Source organism: Python bivittatus, unplaced genomic scaffold (assembly GCF_059951505.1).
Source record: "Python bivittatus isolate LINGU-HERP-01145 unplaced genomic scaffold, Pbiv_v1 ctg000560_np1212, whole genome shotgun sequence".
Taxonomy (NCBI): domain Eukaryota; kingdom Metazoa; phylum Chordata; class Lepidosauria; order Squamata; family Pythonidae; genus Python; species Python bivittatus.
The window spans coordinates 4,888,798-4,908,412 of NW_028277083.1; the positions used below are offsets into that span (position 1 = coordinate 4,888,798).

The window sequence follows — 19,615 nt, forward strand, 5'->3', positions numbered from 1 at the left end:
TCTTTGTATATTTCTCAGAAATTGCATAAATATATAGAAGTGTCCCTGATAGCTATACTATTAATGTTATAAATCACTTAGGTGATGAATACTAAACTGATAATATTCTGCCAGTTCAGGTTTTTTTCCTAGTATGAAAAATTGTGTTTCTGTAAAAATATGTTATTCTTTTACAGCTATTGCTGAAAAATTGGCCTTGATACCTCCAATATTTGAGAGTGAACCCTTAGTTTGCTGTATATATTTATCTAGTAAAACGAGGCATTTTACATGAACCCTTTTCAGCCTGGAGCCTTCAAGATGGTTTGGACTAAAATTCACATCATCTCCAGTTGGCATGGCCATTGTTTGGAGATGAGAGGGATTAAATACCAAAACATTTTGATGGCATCAGAGTAGGAGGGGTGTTTTAAACGGTTTGAGATGACATATGTCTAAAGTTGAATAAAACATACTTCTTTCTCATTAAAATAAATCTAGTTGATAATATTTGTGTTGTAAATATCCATGTATTTAACTATGTGTCTTTATTGTTTGCTCCTTACTTACAGAATCTTGTTTCTGCCATCAGCACTAATCCAAACAAATATGTATGCAAATTCATCTTGCTATGCCATGTCTGATAGATGCTTTCCATCCATAGTGGACATTGTTTTTATAGTTCTTGCCTTGAGATCCTCTTTAATCCACTCCTCTGGTTGATTGGGCCACGTCCTCCCCTTCATGCCAGTTGTAGTGTAACTGCATGTTAGTTTTATAAGATTTCAAAAAGTTAAACCAGTAGCCTTTTGAAAGAGCTGATGGGTTTCTTGTTAAAGGTTAGTTTTGAAAAGCTTTGCTGAAGACCCCCAGCAGAGTCATTTTATCTGTCTATGTTACAGTGCCTCATTCATCATTGCAAATGAAGACTTAATCCTGTATTTCTTTATAGTTAGTCCCTCCAATATTTCATGGAAATTTATTTTACCTTTATTTCCTGTATGGTATTTTTCTTTTAGTGGTTAGGGTATTAAGTTAGCAGTAATTGGAAGAGCACAAGAGATTCTTGTTATTTGAGGTAAAGAGTAATCCCCTTCTCTCTCTCTCCCTCTCTCCCTCCCTCCCTCCCTCTCTCTCTCTCTCTCTTTCTTTCTTTCTTTCTTTCTTTCTTGGTGAGACTGCTCCAGTTTTAAAAAAAATCTAAGTTATAGAATGTTTTATCTGGGGAAGATCATTTATCTTTGAGCCCTTCCCCCCTTCGCTCCCCCCTTCATTTTCTTTTCCATACTTCTAACTTGCGTGGCCATGTATAGAATTGCATTGTTAGTGACTCAAACTGAAAATTTAAATGCAGAATGGGTATCATTTTATTAATCTACTTTACTAACATCTCTAATTATAATAATAATTTATTAGACTCAAGGCCAAGATGACCCATCTCTCACCTTTCTTCAGATGGTTATCTTCCACTTCTCTTCTAAGCAGACTGACTTTGTATAATGGGTGTGTGTGCCATACATATGTGCATACATGTAAATATACATAGATATATGCTCATTGGCAGATGACAGTCATCTAATTTTCAGCACACATTGTTAACTAAAATCTATATCCAGGATTTAAAGAGCTGCTTATACTCAGTGGATATCTAATTGCCCAGTAGAATAGCTACCTTTCTTTTCTTTTCAGACTATCGTTTGAAACTGTTCACTCTAAAAACAGTCTTGCCAGACACAGGAGCTATTCTCTGAGGAAGATAAGCTTCAGCAGTCTTACAGAATTAATTGCAAGGTTCTTTGGCTCTCAGCCTATATAATTTATGATCCAGATTGCAGAGACAGACTGAGAGGATGTTAGTTTTTACATACTAAGGAAATATGTGGTTTGGATATCACTCATATTGTATTGGTTCTACACATCAGCTTTTCAGAATAGCACATAGCTGTCTAATGAATTGGATTATTTATTTTTGCCGTTGTCATATTTTTAAAATATCTCTGGACACAAAGGTCATGCTTCAGGCATGGACCCAGTGACAGCATAACTCTCTTAGCTCAGAAGAAAATGCTCCAACCAACCTAAATGAAGGGCAATCTGCTATTATGTTTTTAATCTAAAGGTATTTTCATCCATTGTTAGGAATGGGAAAAGGAGGAAAAATTGTTATTTTAAGAAATTAGAATGCCAATACAGTACAAGCAATAAGACTTGTATGTTTTAGCACATATTTGTGGGAACATACTTAGAAGGTCAGAACTGTAAAGTAAAACAAATCACTATGTTATATATAGGGAAACCAATATAGTGAATGGTGCAGTTTACATTGCAAAGTATCCTTATAGCTACAAGCAGTCTTCTGAAATACATCCATATATTTCTTTTCATTACTCAGGTATTGGAGAGAAGTATTCAACTTGGGAGCCAACCAAACGAGAGTTAGAGCTGCTTCGACACAACCCCAAGCGAAGAAAAATAACCACAAACTGCACCATAGGTAAGAGAGAATTGTATTCCACACAAAATTCTACAATACTCTGCAGAATTACAGGCAGTCCTTGCTTACCAACCATTCATTCAGTGACCATTTGAAGTTCTGATGGTGCTGAAAAAAATAACTTTACAGACCATTTATGACCATTTACGACCTTCTCAGCATCCCTCAGTCACAATCACTGTTATAGTCAGTACGCATTGTCCTGTACCTGACCTGTGTTTTTTTCTCCCCTTGCGGAGCAGAGAGATTTGAGAGGAATGAATTGCAAGAAAGTAAGCTGTTTGCTCTTCTACACATCGAAAGCAATGCGATCGCGCTGGGAATCAGGGCTGGGAGCTGCGGGCGTACTATGTAAACAGCTTACAGAACTCTCTTGAAATCTCTTTCTCTCCAATCTCTCTGCTCTGCAGGGGGGGGAGGGGAGAAAAAAAGCAAGCGATTTTTGAAGGGAACCTCTCCTTTGCCTGACCATTTCCTGCTGCCTGTGCAATCACATTGCTCTCGATGTGTAGAAGAGCCAACAGCTTACTCTCTTGAAATCTCTTTTTCTCCAATCTGTCCACTCTGCGAGGGGTGGAGGGAAAGCAAGCAGTTTCTGTAGGCAGTCAGCCCTTTGCCTGACCTCTCCCCCAGCAGAGAGATTGGAGAGGGACTTCAGGAGAGTCAGCTATTTGCTCTTCTACACATGGAAAGCAATGCAATCACACTGGCAGCGGGAAAGGGTCAGGCAAAGGAGAGATTGCCTACAGAAATTGCTTGCTCTCCCCCTCCCCCCGCAGAGTGGAGAGATTGGAGAAAAAGGGATTTCAAGAGAATGAGCTGTTTGCATGGCACACCCTGGCTCCCAGCCCTGGGCTGCAGTGGGATTGCATTGCTTTCAATGTGTACAAAACAATAAGCAGGCACTGGAGCATTCCAAAGGGTGGGGGAGTAGTTAGGAGGCAAACAAAGGCTGAAAGTATGAAACTGAGTAGTCTTGTCTCTTTCCAGCTGGAAAGTAGTTGCGGTCATGTGATTTTTCACTTAGTGACCGCTTCCCAATTAGGGTCATTAAACAAGGACTGCCTATATTCATGCTTCATGACTATTTTATGTACTAATTTCTTGTCCCATTTTTTGCATTTTGACTTCCCCCTATCAAAATATTGAAGACAGTGAATCTCCATTGGAAGCCTTCAAAGCTGGAGGCTTGGATATCATTAATACTTTCAAGGGAGCAAATTTTGCTGGCACAACTAGGATCTAGGGAAGTATGGATCCATTGGGAAAAAGTTCAATAATTTGTTTCCGCTTTTGCAGATTCTGGTACCAGCAACATGTGCCAATCCAAAACTGCAGAACCAAATGAAAGCATTCATTTATTCAAGAGCTGCAGTTTGTTAGCAAGGTGGAGCGAGCTCAGGGCTCCTTTTTGTTTGCTGTTTGTCTCCTTGAACATATAACAAGATTTCAAATTCACCTATCCTGTGAATCTGGCTGGGTCCTATTTCTGCTTTCAATTTTCTGTTTGCTTGACTTAGGCTTAACTGAAAGTTAATTTTGGTATCTTTAAAATGGTCAGGAAAAAGGAGATTGACATAAAAACTATGTTTCTGGTTGCATTTACCTGCCTCATCACTGTGACTCCTCTACGTGACATCATTTTAATACAGGCCCAGGTAATAGAAACGATTTTTTTTAAATTTCATCCTTCCATTATCTGTTAGGAAACATAGTTAATGATCGAGTTCCTTCATATTTTAACTGTACTTGTTTCCAATCTTCCTGTTTCCTGTCTTCACACTTTCCTCTTTCTAATCTTACTCCTTAGGTTGTCTTTTTTTATTTCTCACTTTGGTGATGCTTATCTTTTTCTCTCTCTTCTCTCTCATTTTTTAAGATGTACATTTTACACTCTAAATTATGAACTATCTTTTCTTTTTCTCTCATCTTTTGTTTGGCCTGACATGTTTTCATTGCTCAGATGGTTTGTTGTTACTTTATCAGTGTAGGCTTTCCCAAGAAAAAGAACTGAAAAAAGGGCAAAGCCAATAATTCTCTCCTTCCTTCCTAAATTTCAAATGATTTCACTGCTTCCTGTATTTTAATTTCTTTTCTCAGACATTTGCTCCATCCATCCATCTATCCGATACCTAATTACAAGAGCAACTCAAGGCTTCCCTCATATTTCGTTCAGTCTCTCTCTTCTTACATTGCTGTTCTTATTTTTCTGCATAACTCCCTTGTGGGCAGGGTTGGCATTATACACTTTCAAACTACAGTAAGCAAGCTATAGATACAAATTTGTCTCCTGCTTCTGCAACTTTGGAGTCTAGATACCACAAAAGCACTACAGTCTTGGTTGTGTAGATGACAGTTCTGAAGAACTGAAAATTTAGAATGGAAAACAAATGTTGAAGAAACTCAGTGTCTTGGGGACACAGGAAATGGTATATGAAGCTGTGTCGGTATGCTGAAAATGGTGGAAACAGTTAATTTTATATGCTACTAGTAAATTGTAAGACAGGGTTTTTCTACAGGATGTTCCACTATTGTAAGGGAAGCCCAGCTATGTGTCAAGTCAGTGGTGCTGGACAAGATTGTATTTTAATAAATTGAAAGTATGAGTAGGACCAATGAACAATGAAACAACTTTGCTTGTTTGTTTTGTTGTCTGTTTTCACTTTTGTTGAAAGGTTTTTAGTTTCCCTTAAAGCAGAATCCTTAGACTCAGGAATGCTCCTATGCGTGTGCTGAGGTGAGGAATCTGGAATGAAAAGGATAAGAGAAGTAACAATTCTTGATACTTCTGTAGGTGGAATATTTAATAATTTCTCAGCTTTTACATTATCTTTCTGTCAGTTATGCATTTTACTTGAATGAAACTTGGAGCTCTATCAATACATATGGTTGCATGATGTTTTGTTTATCAGGAATCAAGCCAAGGTACTGAGGTAAACTGCTTACAGTTTCTCTGTCCTCTGTGAGCAATTAAACTGTCCAGGATATCCCATCCCTGGTAGTGAATACTCTGCTTTGGTTTATACTTGGCAAATAATTTCTGGCTTATTAGGGGAGAACAAGGCATATTTCCCAGATCAATCTTCACACTAAAATCCTGGATGGAACTAACCTGCTTTGTTTACTTATTCACATTGGGTGAAGATGCCAAGCAGGAAGGATTAACATGCTGCTCATTTACAATAAACTCGGATTCAGAAGAGTATTGCTTTTTTGACATCTGAATATAGCCGATGGCTACCTACCCCCTAAATATTTTTGTCCATTGATATCTGGGTTTCTCACTGAATTCACTCGGGAATACACATTAGCAGTCTAGCTGCCTTGTTCCCTCAGCATTCTCCAGAACTAGAAACCGGGTTTTCTTTAAAATTGGTTGAATATTTCCCAGCAATTCGGATATTTAATAATATTAAATATAAGCCTTCATCATAACTCCTTTAGTTTTTTGAGAGTGTCAGGAAGCCTTTAGTTTGTAGTCTGGGGTATATAGGCATGAAAAATCAGGTTTTATATACCTATATTTTTAGAAAAGTGATAGAAATTACATGGTCAGATGTACAGAAATATTTCAAACAAATTTCTTTCTAATGCCGTTTTAAATATAACTAACAATCGTAGGATAGGCAATTACTCTGTGAGTAAAGGTCAGGAGGCTGGGTAGGAATATATAGATTTCACAGTAGAATTAAGTAGGACATGGGGTTTTCTAGGGGTCAGTGCTTATACTAAATGGTCTGAAGTTAGGAGTGAATAGAAATTTGGCAAAGTTTGTTGATAACACCAAATTTTTCAGGATAGTGAAAACTTAAATCGGATTGTGAAGAGCTCCAAAAGGATCTCCCCAAACTGGGTGAATGGTCAGCAAAATGGCAAATGCGGTTCAATGTAAGTAAGTTTAAAGTGATGCACATTGGGGCAAAACATCGTCTTAATTTCACACATAATTAATGGGCTTTAACTTCCTAATCAGCAGAGATCTTGGAATTATGGCAGACATACAGACATGCAATGGCTGTAAAAAGGCCCGTTCCCTCTATAGATTATTAAGAACATTTGAACAAAATTGTTATATATCCAGAAGGATCTGTGGTGTGATCACTCAGAATACTATGTGTGGTTCTGACATATTTTCGGATCAGAATTGTGGAAATGGAAAAAGTACAGAAAAGGACCACACAGATATCAGGAGCCTGGAACAGTTTCCTTATAAAGAAATAAACTATGCATAAGTGCATTTTAATTGAAAAGAAAAATGAGTAAGGATGAGTGTTCATGAGGGATAGATGTGGCATAGGAAGAGATAGAGGGCTATTTCTTTCTTTGGTAAGAATTTCATGCAATGAACTGGACTGGAGTAAAAAAAAAAGTACTTTATAAAGTACGTATTGTTGTATACTACCAAGGACCCCTGATAGTCATGCTACAGCCAGTTTGATAAATAGACAGATAATCCACATCATTTATCACTTCTGGAGGCCTGTTTACCACAAAATCTGTTAATGGCATACTTTGTATATAGCCATGTATATAAAAGGGTGCATATTGACTTGCACTCTGTGCAGCTAATCTGCAAACTTTCTGCATAAAACACCCCGAATAATTCCTGGCTTCTAATTCAAGATGTTACTGTTCTGCTGTGGCATATCAACCTTATTCAGAATCAAGCCTGATAATGTTTTAAGTAGATTAGTCTTGAATGCTTTCTAATTAAAGGGAAGAACAGAAAAAAAACAGGTTCATTCTTTCTATTGTACTGTATCTTATTCATGTGATGTAAATGAGCACATCAGATTAATTTCAGATATCAGGGATATAAGCATGGGGATGGTTAATGCAGGGTGTATGTGTGTGTGTGTTTTTCCTTGCATAGCTTATATTTTGCTACCCCTCCCCTCTTTCTCCCTCTGTAAGAACTGTGTTCCTGAACAGCCTGAGGTATTAGCTAGAGATCAGTCTGTTTCTGATTAGCATATGAAGTTACTTTGTGGCTGGAGACTATTGGTTTAACAATAGGCAGAATTAGGCTTCCAAAGTACAGGGGTAATTAGCTAGAGCCACCTGGGATTCCCATTTCAAAAAAAAAAAGCAGAGGAAGAACCCTTTAAAAAAAAAACGGGAATGAAGGAGGGCAAACTGTTTTCAGGAAATAAAAGGAGGAATGGGAGATATGCCACAGACAATAGCAACATAACAGTGGCAGGTGTCTTTTGCAGCTGTGTGACATTTGGCAGCATGACCTGGGGTAGGAAAGCATGAGTGGAATAAATATGGTAATAGTTCTTCAGCCTAAAAGTGGCACCAGGAGATTGTGTATGCTGAAAAGTAATTTAGAAATTACTTCTGGTTCTCTAGGCAACATCCAGAAACATTGCTTGATCCTTCAATATTATGTAAACGAAGCATGAGTGTCTGTGCACAAGGACAGAGGTGATGGGAAGATGTTGAAAATTGCACGAATACTTCAATGACTACTTTAGACTAGCTGGTTGGTGAACTGGGGCAAAAAAAAAAAATCACTGGCTTAATTTAAGCTTGAGAAGGCAAGGATAGGCTTTATTATAGTTTTTGTTGAAATGTGATGGTCTCTAAAAGCCCATGGTTGAAAATGGCTTTCCCGATTATGTTAATTACGATAAACATATGTCAGAAGTGGTATTCTGTCTGTGTGAGATACGTATGTGTAAATGAATAATATAACCTCTCATTTAGTAAAAAATGAATAGAGTACTTGCTAATTAAACCTCTTTCTAATTTAATACCAATTAACTGCCTTGTTTTTAGTTTACAGAATTCAGTATGATAAAACTATTTTTTAAAATTATTTCTCTGCAAATAGATTCTCTCCAATGTAACTACAGTGTATGGAAGCAGCCTGAAGCCCTTATCTAAATTATTTACAATGCCAGAAACCCATCCTCTTACAATATTTGTTTGTAAACCCAGTTCTACAGTTCATATTTCTTTGTGAATAAGCGCCTTCTTTCTGAGTTCTCAACAGAATGGATTGATGAAAGAATCACTTTCATTGTATGTATGTATGTATGTATGTATGTATGTGTATGTATGTATGTATATATATATATATATATATATATATATATATATATATGCATGCCTAAGTTACAAAAATCTAAGCCCTCCTCTTTTTCAATGTCTTTTTTTTTCTCATTTGAAAAATGCAAAGTCATGACCTTGGTTAACACATGGTTTGTCCTTTCACTTATAATTGTGTTTTCAATTCAAATACCCGGGCCTTTCCTTCTTGTACTTGATTCATATAGTCATGAGAATATGAGAAGCTTTGCTGTGTATTTTTTCTTTCTTCCCACCCCTTCTGCACACTCCCCAAAAGGCATGTGCAGAAACTGCCAGAAAGCTTTTCTGAAAGCTGGCTGCTCCAGGAGGCTCAATTGTACCAGCCATCTGTGAGAGAAGAATCACACAGCTGCTTCAGAGTTCTAAGAGGTTTGTTGCTTCTAGAAATCTGTGGGTGATATCAACTTTTAGTCACATGAAAGCTCCCAGGTTTGCTGCCTAACAGTATGTATCTAATCTGGCGATTTGGATGCAGTTCCCTTAAGTTCCTAATGCCATTCATATGTCTGGGATGATCATGGGCCTTAGTGATGCTACTTACCGATTTCTGCTTATCGTACTAAATGATAAATCACGACTAGGTAATACACTCTTCCTTCAGGAAGTATGTAGAAGGGATGCCAAGTTAATATAAGAATTTGTTGCCTTCTAAATAAGTGCTGCTTTTTCAAGGATTCATAATATTCCCTATTTGATGGATGCTAGAACTATGTAAAATAAAAAGAGGCACAGTGTTTTTATTTATGTCGATCACTAAACTTGTTTATGGATACTGGTCCCTTATCTACTTGGGCTTCTAATCCAAACTTACCAAATTTTATTATTTAGGACTACTGTTATTTAACACTTTTAATTGATTTGTTAGAGTGCTATTTACACAAGCTGAGACTTCTGGGGAAGTTTTCAGTTCTACATTTTAATATTTAAAAGAGTGGATTGATTTGATTTTTTGGAAATTGCTTTTCTTATAGAATAGGCAACCATTATTAGCTTTAGGTTTGATACTTCTGTAAATTGAACATAAGAGTATATTGTTTGAATTTGGAAGGTGTAAATAAGATAAAATTCCAGACCTAGAATATTTATCCATCTTTTGAATAAGTTTAAGTACTGGAGGTATGTTCCGTTGCCATCCTAAACACCTGGAACAATCAAGTTAAAAAATTTCTTGATTCCATTTGAAATTTAGTAAAATAAGATATCAAAGCCCTCTATGCCCAGTAAATGTACTTTAACAAAACTAGTACAAAACCAGTATTTGAAAATACCTTTGAAATTCTATACCTCAACCAATAGTACCTTGGCATAGAAATTGCTGTGTTCTAAAAATAAAAACTCATCTCTTTTCTATTGTTCTATCTTGCACTTTTGTTAACTTTTGACTAACACCAGCAGAGAATAAATGGTTGAGTTTGACACTGAAACACTTTCTGAATACATTGTGACAGAAAAACTATGTTCTTAGGTTGATCTGCTTCATTTTTTCTGGGTTTCCTGTATAGCATGACTGGTTTAAATCAAGTCACCTATTCTTAATACATATGTATTAAACAGTTCTTTCAGGAACTGTTGTCTCATATAATGTAAATAAATTAAGAACCTTTTCAGTTTCTTTTATTTTGGGGATATTTAAACTGATCTAAGAAATCTTGCCCTTCAGAGCAAAAAGGGGCCACCAAATGTGATATATACAGGTAGTCCTCGCTTACTGATTACCTTATTCAACAACCATTCAAAGTTACGATGGTATATAAAAAAAAAAGCTTTGTGACCAATCCTCACATTTATGACCATTGCAGTATCCTGTGGTCGTGATCACCATTCAGGTGCATTTATGACTGTTGCAGCATCGCACAGTCACATGATCGCTATTTCTGTGCTTTGCAACTGGCTTGTGACAAGCAGAGTTAATAGAGAAGGCAGAAATAAAATTGTAAGTCATGGTCATGCGTTTCACTTAACGACTGAAAGGGAAGTGAGGTTGTAATCCTGTTGTGGTCATGTGATGTTTCGCTTAATGACTGTGGTGCTTAGCAACAGAGTTGCTGGTCCTAATTTTGGTTGCTAAGTGAGGACTACCTGTATACACATACATATTTGCAGATGATGACATTGCAGATTACAAGTATCAGATTTGATGAAAGCAAAAATATCCTGCTGCAAGGAATTTTTGGGGGGCTGAAAATCTTAAAGACTGAATAAAAGTCACGTTCTATGAGATGGGCAGCTATAGAGAGATGATTTCTAAATAAATGTTAAGCTTTGCGGAATTTGTTGGTGGGAAGGTCTGATTAATTTAACAATAGCAGCAACAATATTATATTCTTTGTATGTTATAATGGATATAATTTAATCAGCTATTATTATTATTATTATTATTATTATTATATTTAGAAGGCTGCCCAACTTAGGGTACATAACTGTAAAAGGACTATTAGATGTCGCAGTGATAATTATGCTTGCTCATGCATTCGGAAATTGCTCTTTAGAAGGTTCATCTGAACAAAATAATTGCTGAAAAATCTTAGCAGTCCCATATGGTCAGTAGTTTAAAACCCAGCTCTTTGAGGCAGATATTTTCATTAAACCAGTGAAACATCTCTGTGATGTATTTGTGACTCATGGAAGCTTATGTGCATGTCTTCAATTATCTGTGCATGAAAGACAAAGTTAACTGTGCTGCACCAGCTTTTGATTATGCTCCTTAATGAGTCACTAGTTAAGTTTGGGTGGGAGGAAAGGCTTGCATCTGAAGTAAGGGATTACTGTACATTTCAAGATCAAGTTGAGGTGGTTTGGCTCTGATCAATTCATATGGGCTTGGTTTTCTTTCCTGCCAAGAACATCAGCTTTGGAAAACTGTTTTATTTAAAGAGTAAATTGCATGCATTTCTCTACTCCACCCTGGCTTTTCTGTGTCACTGGTACTGAACTTCTGTACTCAGTACTGTCTAATAGTTGGGTGAGTTAGTGTCAGGTATTCAGAATCAACAGCTGTGTGCAAACATGCCAGCCTATTACTGATGCACGTAAAAAAGGAACTCATTGCAAACTACTTCTCATTATGATGGCCTCACATGCAGTAATCTAACCCTTTTCAAAGAGCTTCTTTCCAGATGCGTTAAACTGCAACTTCCATAAGCCTTGGATTGTAGGAATTGCAGTCCAGCACATCTGGAGGGCCCCTAAATTGGGGGGCCTGACAAAAGATAATTTCCAAGCCACAGATCTCCAATACTGCCATGGAAGAACCTAGGTTTAGGGCTAAAATGGTTATGGCAAACTAAAGTATGAGATCTGTTGGTTTCCTGCTACTCTGTGCCACAGAGCATACGAAGCAGTCCCCACCAGCTGCTTTCCGTGGCTGACTGAGCGGAGGATCTCTGTTGTGGAAAATACAGTATAAAAGGCATGACTAAGTCCTTTTTGAGCTCCAGATCACCACAAAGATTGTTTCCCATTAACACCTCATGAAAAGTGTTAATGTATAGTGCTAATAAAATCATTGCCCATTTTTCACAGTTCATGAAATTAAGCCTTTTTTCAAGTTTATGAACGAATGCCACTAATAATAATGTATTTGTGTAGTTATAGATAAACCGAAGGCATGCAATGATAAAGCTTACTGCATTTGCACACAGACGATTAGTGTAGTATTGCTTCTGTCGGCGCCTCCTTTAGTACAGGTTTTTAGACCTTAATCATTTCATTGTCTGAATTATTTTTATTTATTTATTTATCACATTTAATTATGTGACAATGTTATGGAAAGGAGGAAGATGGAAAAGAGTGTAAGCTGTATCATGCAGTTCTTCATGGTATTTATTAAACATGCTTTGCCTTTCTGGTATGAATAATGCTGAAACCAATTAATAGCAAGAAGACTTAAGATAAAATGGAATTTATCATGAAAATAAATCAAGCAATCCAATTAAAAACACATCAGTGGAAGAGAAATGAATACCATGCACCAATTAAAATTTAGCAACAAGCCAGGGGCATGCGTAGGAAAATAAAGGATTGTCACAGTCCTTTTCTAAATCTTCTCAAATTAGATTTAGAAGGCCCTCTTAGGGTCCAAAATAAATGTCCAAAGCAGTAGATCCCATTGCCCTTCAGTCACTTCTGTGTCATAGATGTCACAGCAGGTAAATTGTTTCTTGAACTGTTTTTTGAATTGTTTACAACTGAATTGTAACTTTTCCTCTAACTTTTGTGGCGCATAGCCTTAACCTCTCACAGTTATTGCAATTTTTTTTTCTTTGACCCCATGAATTGAGCTTAACTTTGGATGACTGTATCCAAGCTATACATTTAACCTATGTAATATTCTCTGAAATCCCACAAGTCTGAAGCATAGTGATAATTGAAGTGTTCTCTGGAAGTGCATGGTCTGAAGACACACTCTTTAATACAGGTCATAATATACATAATATACAGGAGTAGTCATCTACCCAAATGTTGGTTGGCTAGTTTAGAGGGAACAGAAGCAAGACGAGTCTGAATGGAATGAGGTAGAAAGTAATCAAAGACTGAGGAATGAACATAATGCCAAGGAAGCAAAATTAAAGTCTTCAAGTTGAGTTTGACTCCTAGTGACTTCATGAAACACATTCATGTGGTTTTCATGGGAACAGTATTGTGGTGAAGTGAGTATGGAGGAGAAAGACATCTTTAATGGCTTGGTTGGCTTGCAGATTCAGAGGGGGGAGGGTGACTTGGAGTGCATGTAGGCAGTATATATGTTGCACCTATCAGCATCTCCTCTTTTCCTAGGCTACCCTGTGAATGAGGGAGAATATGTCAGGGAGAATATGTCGTTTGTTGTCTACAGATGCACTCTGAATCACTTTTCCCTTTCAGATCTGAATTGTTTTTCAGCCCCAGTATATATTGACTCCATGCCTGCTCTTGAGCTTTATTGGTAATGAGTTCCTTCTACATTTAAGAAACTCAAAAGGTCTGTTTTGGTTTGTTTGCTGGTTTGTATGATGAGCTGCTATTGCATTTATTTAAATGCTGGCATTGGTGACAGAAGCTGGCAAAACAGTAAGAGTGGGTGATTGCTTTGTTTTATTATTGTAATGTTAATGAATGTTCTTCCATGCAGCTAAGGAGCATTAGTCCTTTTTTGCAGCAGGCAAGCTATCCCCATGTAAATGAAAAGTACGAGTCTTTTCCAGCTTTGGTAGAATATTCAAGCTGATTGCTGTTAAGTAATAGCTAGTTAAAGAATGAGAGAACTGCCCCATGTGATGGGGCCAGTGTTTCAGATTAAGTTATTCTGTCAAAGATGAATGGGATTTCATTTTATTTCCATTTTTTAAAAAATCTGTACCCTTTGCCAAGTTGGCTAGCTGGTACAAATCAGCATGAACTGTCACCCTATCTATGTTTGTGGCCTGGAATAGAAGGCAAGGGAGTAAAGGACTCCTGTTGTTTTATATGGCCAGAATGCTCAGAATCTTTTTAGTTTTGCTCTGACAGAATATTTTAGTGGCTTCAGATTTTCTATTTCAATAGCGTACTTGAAACACCCTGATAAAATATTCTGGGTGTGGGTGCTTTGTTCCAAATGAGAAGCAAAACACGTTTTCTGTTTCTTTCCTACCCCAATACCAAAAGAACTATTCCTTAGGGAAATATATAGCAAAGTTACCAATAATCAGTGGTGGAAATAGTAAGCATGACCAGTCAGTTGGGCTTCTGGAAGAGAATAGAACTTGGTCTGCTTGGAGCTTCACAGATTAGCTAGCAAAAGCTGCTGGCCATGGAGGGCAAAGCTGCATATTCAGGTACCTTTCCGATTAGGACATATGATCAGTTTCCCTGAAAATTATGATGAATTCCTTAAATGACAGCTAAAGAAATGTAAGCTTTACCTGAATCTTTGAATAAACACAGAAATCTAAAGGAGGGCCTTCTGTAACCATAGATCACAGCAAAATGTATAATAGTTTCCCTTTCTTGGCAGAGTTGGTTATTTCTTCCAGTGTGTTCTTTGTGGTGAGAAAATACAGCAACTAAAAACATTGGTGGTGACCTGGCTTTAGTACTGTAGAAGTGTAGGAATTGCACTGTGTCTGTTTGGCATACTTCCATATATATATATATTAATACTTAATATGTAGGGTTGGCTTGTAGAAGCTATTGGCGGCTGGTCTGTTCTTCCCATTTTTGAAACATGAAATATATTGTGAATAGTGATAAGAATATATAAGCAACATATGGTGAGTTTCTGGGATGATGGAGGAAAGGAATTTGTGTATGAACTGTATTTCGTCAGTTTAGTGGGAGTGAATCTCATTTTCTAAAGATACCATCTGCACAAATTTAATTCTGGCCTCAGAACTCCAATCCAGTTAACATAAAATCTCCTCTTTATAAAATCCTCATTCTGTTACAAAAATATGTGCAGCATGGAATATATGTAGATATCTCTTATTTTACCATCCAGAAGTCTTCTAATTTTCAACACTCTCCATAGGAAACAACCAGATTTTTAAAGAGACATTGAATATTGCTATACTCCAGTAAGAGTTCCCTGGGTTTAGGTGATACTGAAGTTAAAATTGGCAATTTTAAAAAGGGATTTAAACATTTCATATTAAAACTCTTCAAGGTAGAGAAGTAAATCTTAAACAAATAAGATTTTCTTTTAAGCAAAATGTTTTCATGAATGGGACAGCGCTTCATGTATGTTTTCATTCCTAGTCGAATGTTCGGTTGACTCCATCACCTAAAAATATGAATTGAAACTACATCTCCTTGACTAGTTTGTTTATTTATTTATCACATTTCTAAAGCCTCCTGACAGCGTAACAGCTCTGTTGGAATATTCTCTCTCTGTAAGACGTTTTCACCTTAATTCTTTTCCTTCTGCTTTAATGTCTGAATTATGAACATCTGTCTTTCACTCTGTTGTGTCTTCTGTTTCCATGTCCTCCCAGCTCTGAAAGTGAAATACCGACTAATATTGATGGGGAATCCTCTAATTCCAGTAGTGCCTCTCCCTTTAGGTCTTTGTATCTTTTGCCTTCTCTGTTTGGCACTTGCACCCTTCCTTATGTGGCAGGAATGGAATGGCTTGTTTCTTTCATGCTTTGTTTTCAGCTTTACCAAAGTATTTTTAATCAGGGCAATTGGACTTCTTCAAAATAGATTCCAAGATACAGATATAGCAGGGAATCTGTTTCTTAAACTTTAAGTTTGCAGCTGGTGGTTCTGACATTACAGATTGGAAGTGTTAATGTGGCAAACACATTGGAGAACTGGAGGATTCCTTGAACCTCTTGTTAGTTCTTAGTGAAACCATTTGCAGTCATCACTGTTTTCAGCCCAACGGTGTTCTTAATCATCACTTATGTGATGTCTTATGTGTCTGATTCCTGACTCTTGTCAAGGAAAAGGATTGGATTATCCTAATTATCTCTCTGTTGGAAAAAAGCTCCCCTGATGGTTTATGCCATTGCCTTCTGGGATCCCCTCCCCTCCCCCCAATTTCCCAGTCTGTCTTGCATTCCTGAAATGCCCAGTTGTTCCTTCATCCAAGTACCAACGACTGATCCTGCTTAGCTTCCAAGTGTATCTTTGGTTGTCTACCTGCTGTCACCTGCCATTATTCTTAGCCTTGCTACTTCAGCTTATACATAAGATAAAGGGACTAGTCATGAATTTCTTTCTGCTTCCCAGGATATTTGATAAACTCTTAAAAACAGCATATCCCTATGTTATTGTTACAAGTTAGTGTTATAGAAAGGAGGGCATGGTGTGTTTCTTCTAATTTCTATAAAAGCTTTCCCCTTGCCCTGTCAGTCGGCTTTAAAAATGTACGATTCTCTCTCACCCCTTTTGTTACGTGTTTCAATTTCTATCTCTTTCCCCTCTCTTTCTGAAAATTCAGTACCATACTCTTTGCCTGTTCTTTTTAAGTTTTTGTGTTTGGGAAGTAAGGCCTGATCGCAGCTGAGAATGTTATATCTTGACAAACTTTACTGTCTTAAATTGCTGCGGTCTTCAGGTCAAGAGACTATGCCCACAGATATTTATTGTCACATTGTATGGGTTTGTGGCATATTCTTCTTGTATTGTACGGGCCTTCATGAATTTGGAGGGTGAATTGCATGACTGCCTTGTACCAAAATGTCAAGTATTACCTCTAAGTATATGTTCCTATATCCTTATGGAGTTAGTGTAGCTCTGATTCTTGCGTAGATATTCACTTTTTCCCCCCTGAAATATTCATTAAAATATGTGAAAAGACTGATTCCTTCCTATACTACAAAATGATTTTTTTCTGAATCTGGTTAGAAATAGCTTTAATTGCATTAAGGTACAGGTTTCCTCACTAGGTGACTTTTGCAGGCCCATCCTAGTGTAAAGATACTTACTGTATATACTTGTGGATAAGCTGAGAATTTTAGGTCCCATAATACACCCCCCAAATTAGGTTCAGCTTATCTGCGGATGGGATTATCTGCAGGTATATATGGTAATACTTTTTAAAAGTACCTGCATATCATCACATATAAGCCCATCCATAGATAAGCCAACCCTTGAATTTTTCACTAAAATACCATGAAAAATACAGGTCAACTTATCTGCGGGTGGCACATTTTTCATAGTATTTTTGTTAAAAATTTGAGGGTTGGCTTATCTGTGGATGGGCTTATACGTGAATATATACAGTAAATGCTTTGGTGTTGATGAAAGTTAATGACACTGCATTTTCAAGTCACTGTTAGCTGTCCCCCTTTATGTTTGCATTCATTATATATCACATTTAGGAACCCTAACCTGTTAATTATGTTCTAATTATGTTAGTCAAATTAAGTTCCATCCTCAACAGAGATTTTGTGTGATATTCCTTCTAATTCCTCTTTAGGAATTTCCCAGTATGAAAATAGCATTTAGGGCTTAAAGAGTAAGTTGTGAAGAAATGCTTATGGAATTGGTGATGTTTAGCCTGAAGAAGAGACAATTTGGTGATCATTATTGTATAAATGTATTGCATTTGCTTCAAAGGGACATATCCATAAATTTAAAGCACAGAGTATTTAACTAACAAAATAACTTCCTGACAGTACAGATTTTTTAACAGGGTGCAAGCCATGTTGGAAGATAGTGCATTTCTTAAATATTGTAACATCAGTGCATGTGGACTGGGGAGAATTGCATGAAACTAGGCACACTTGCAGAAATAGAGCAAAAAGATGTTGTTAAATAAAGTAAACAGACCTGTAATTATAGCCTTTAGTATGATACTAAATACTTCATAGACTCTCTGGAGAGAATAGCTTGAGCCTTTGAAATCTCTGGTCTGATTTGTTGGAATCATAGGAACTATTAAAAGGCTACTATCTTAGAAGGACTCCTAGTTCAGTGTATATAGTACTTGCTTAGCAAGCAAAAGATCCTCTGTGAAACCCAGGTAGCTTGAGAACACTTTTCTGTGAAGTACTATGACAGAAAAAACAATCAATGGTGGCTTTGAAGTAATTCAAATATATACCTGATTTGTTATGGAATGTCTTCCTGTATCCCATAGTCAAAACTTTTGGATCCTTTACAGAAATACAGAATTGGAATTCATAACATATAAAATTCTGTCAATAAACAGAAGGTATAACCAAGTAACTCAACAGTTATGTATGTATAATGAATTTATGTAGTGCCACAATCATAATACTTTTGGCACTATACCAAGAAATACACATAAATGATCCATTTATACAGTAAATTAATACTAATAAAAATACTAATAAAAATAAGCCACATTCAAATTAAAACCAGAGCTGAATATCCAAAAAAAATTTATATCATGACATAATTTCAGTAACCAAATAATTAAATTATGAACTTAAACAGCCCTCCAGAAAAGCTCCATCTTAAGCTGCTTTTGTGGGTCCATCAATGTTGGGACAAATCTAACTTCCAGGGAAGTGGAGAATGGGGGGGGAGGAGGGACCGGCTTGTTTACATTCTGAGCACTTTACCATTTTCTGCTTTACAAGGGAAATACAGCGTGGTAAGAAAATTCTCCAGGGATTTTTGGAAGGACTGGTGTATAAGTTGATTAAGCAAACACAAGTTATTTCCAAGCAGCTAATGGAAATCTGCCAAAACCTACTGATGCCAGCAAACCCTGGGACCCCCCAAGGAGGTGTTTGAATTTGGAATTTAAGCATGTTGAATGAAAAGTAATGCCTCCACCTGCATAACTTTAGTTTAAATATGGATAGTTGAATAAATGAAACAGGAAAATAATTATTGAAATGAGCTCTTTCATTAGTGGTATGTACTTCTCTATCACCATTCACTACACATTTCTGCCAACGATGGACAAGGTTTTTAAAGCCATCACGAAAGAACTCCACACTTTGCCTCTTCAATCAGGTCCTTGCTGTCCTTTTCACCTCTTCATTTGAGTCAAATAGATGCCTACAAGGGCATTCCTTCACTTTGCGGAAAAGGTGGAAGTTGCATGGTGCCAAGTCTGGCCTATATGGCAGATGGGGTAAAATTATGAGATCCAGTTTCACAATTGCCTCTTGGGTGACTTGTGAAATATGAGGCCTAATGTTGTCACGTTGCAACAAAATTTCCTTCTTATGCTTCCAAAGTCTGTTTAATCACTGTTTTGAGTGTTACAGTGTAGTGCTCGGAGTTGATAGTGGTGCCAGGTTCAAGGAAATCCATGTGAATAACATCATCTGCGTCCCAAAAAACTGTAACCATGAGTTTTCCCACCGAAGCCTGGGTTTTGCATTTTTCTTGCAGGTGAAGCTTTGTGATGATACTCCATGGACTGATGCTTCAATTCTGGCTTATAACAATGAGCCTATGTTTAGTTGGCTGTCACATGCTCTGAAGAAATTCACCTTCATTCCCATAGCATGACAATAATTGCTGGCAAATTTCAACTCTTGAAGTTTTCATCTCTGCCATTAGCATGCAAGGAACCTCTCTTCCACAAGCCTTCCAATATTGAAGAACATCAGCAATGTAACCCACAAGTTCCTGTGAAATGCCACGTTGGACAGC

At 37.0% G+C, this 19,615-nt stretch overlaps 1 protein-coding gene across 4 annotated transcripts in view; it reads left to right on the forward strand.

The window, feature by feature from the left end:
• The window catches only part of USP22 (ubiquitin specific peptidase 22), a 64,672-nt gene that overhangs the window by 22,373 nt on the left and 22,684 nt on the right, over window positions 1-19,615 (forward strand). For all 4 annotated transcript variants that reach the window (XM_088148032.1, XM_088148033.1, XM_015888076.3 and 1 more), the window contains one exon: window positions 2,372-2,473. In XM_088148032.1, the coding sequence (XP_088004158.1) occupies window positions 2,372-2,473 (102 nt within the window). The remainder of the gene's footprint in view (window positions 1-2,371; window positions 2,474-19,615) is intronic.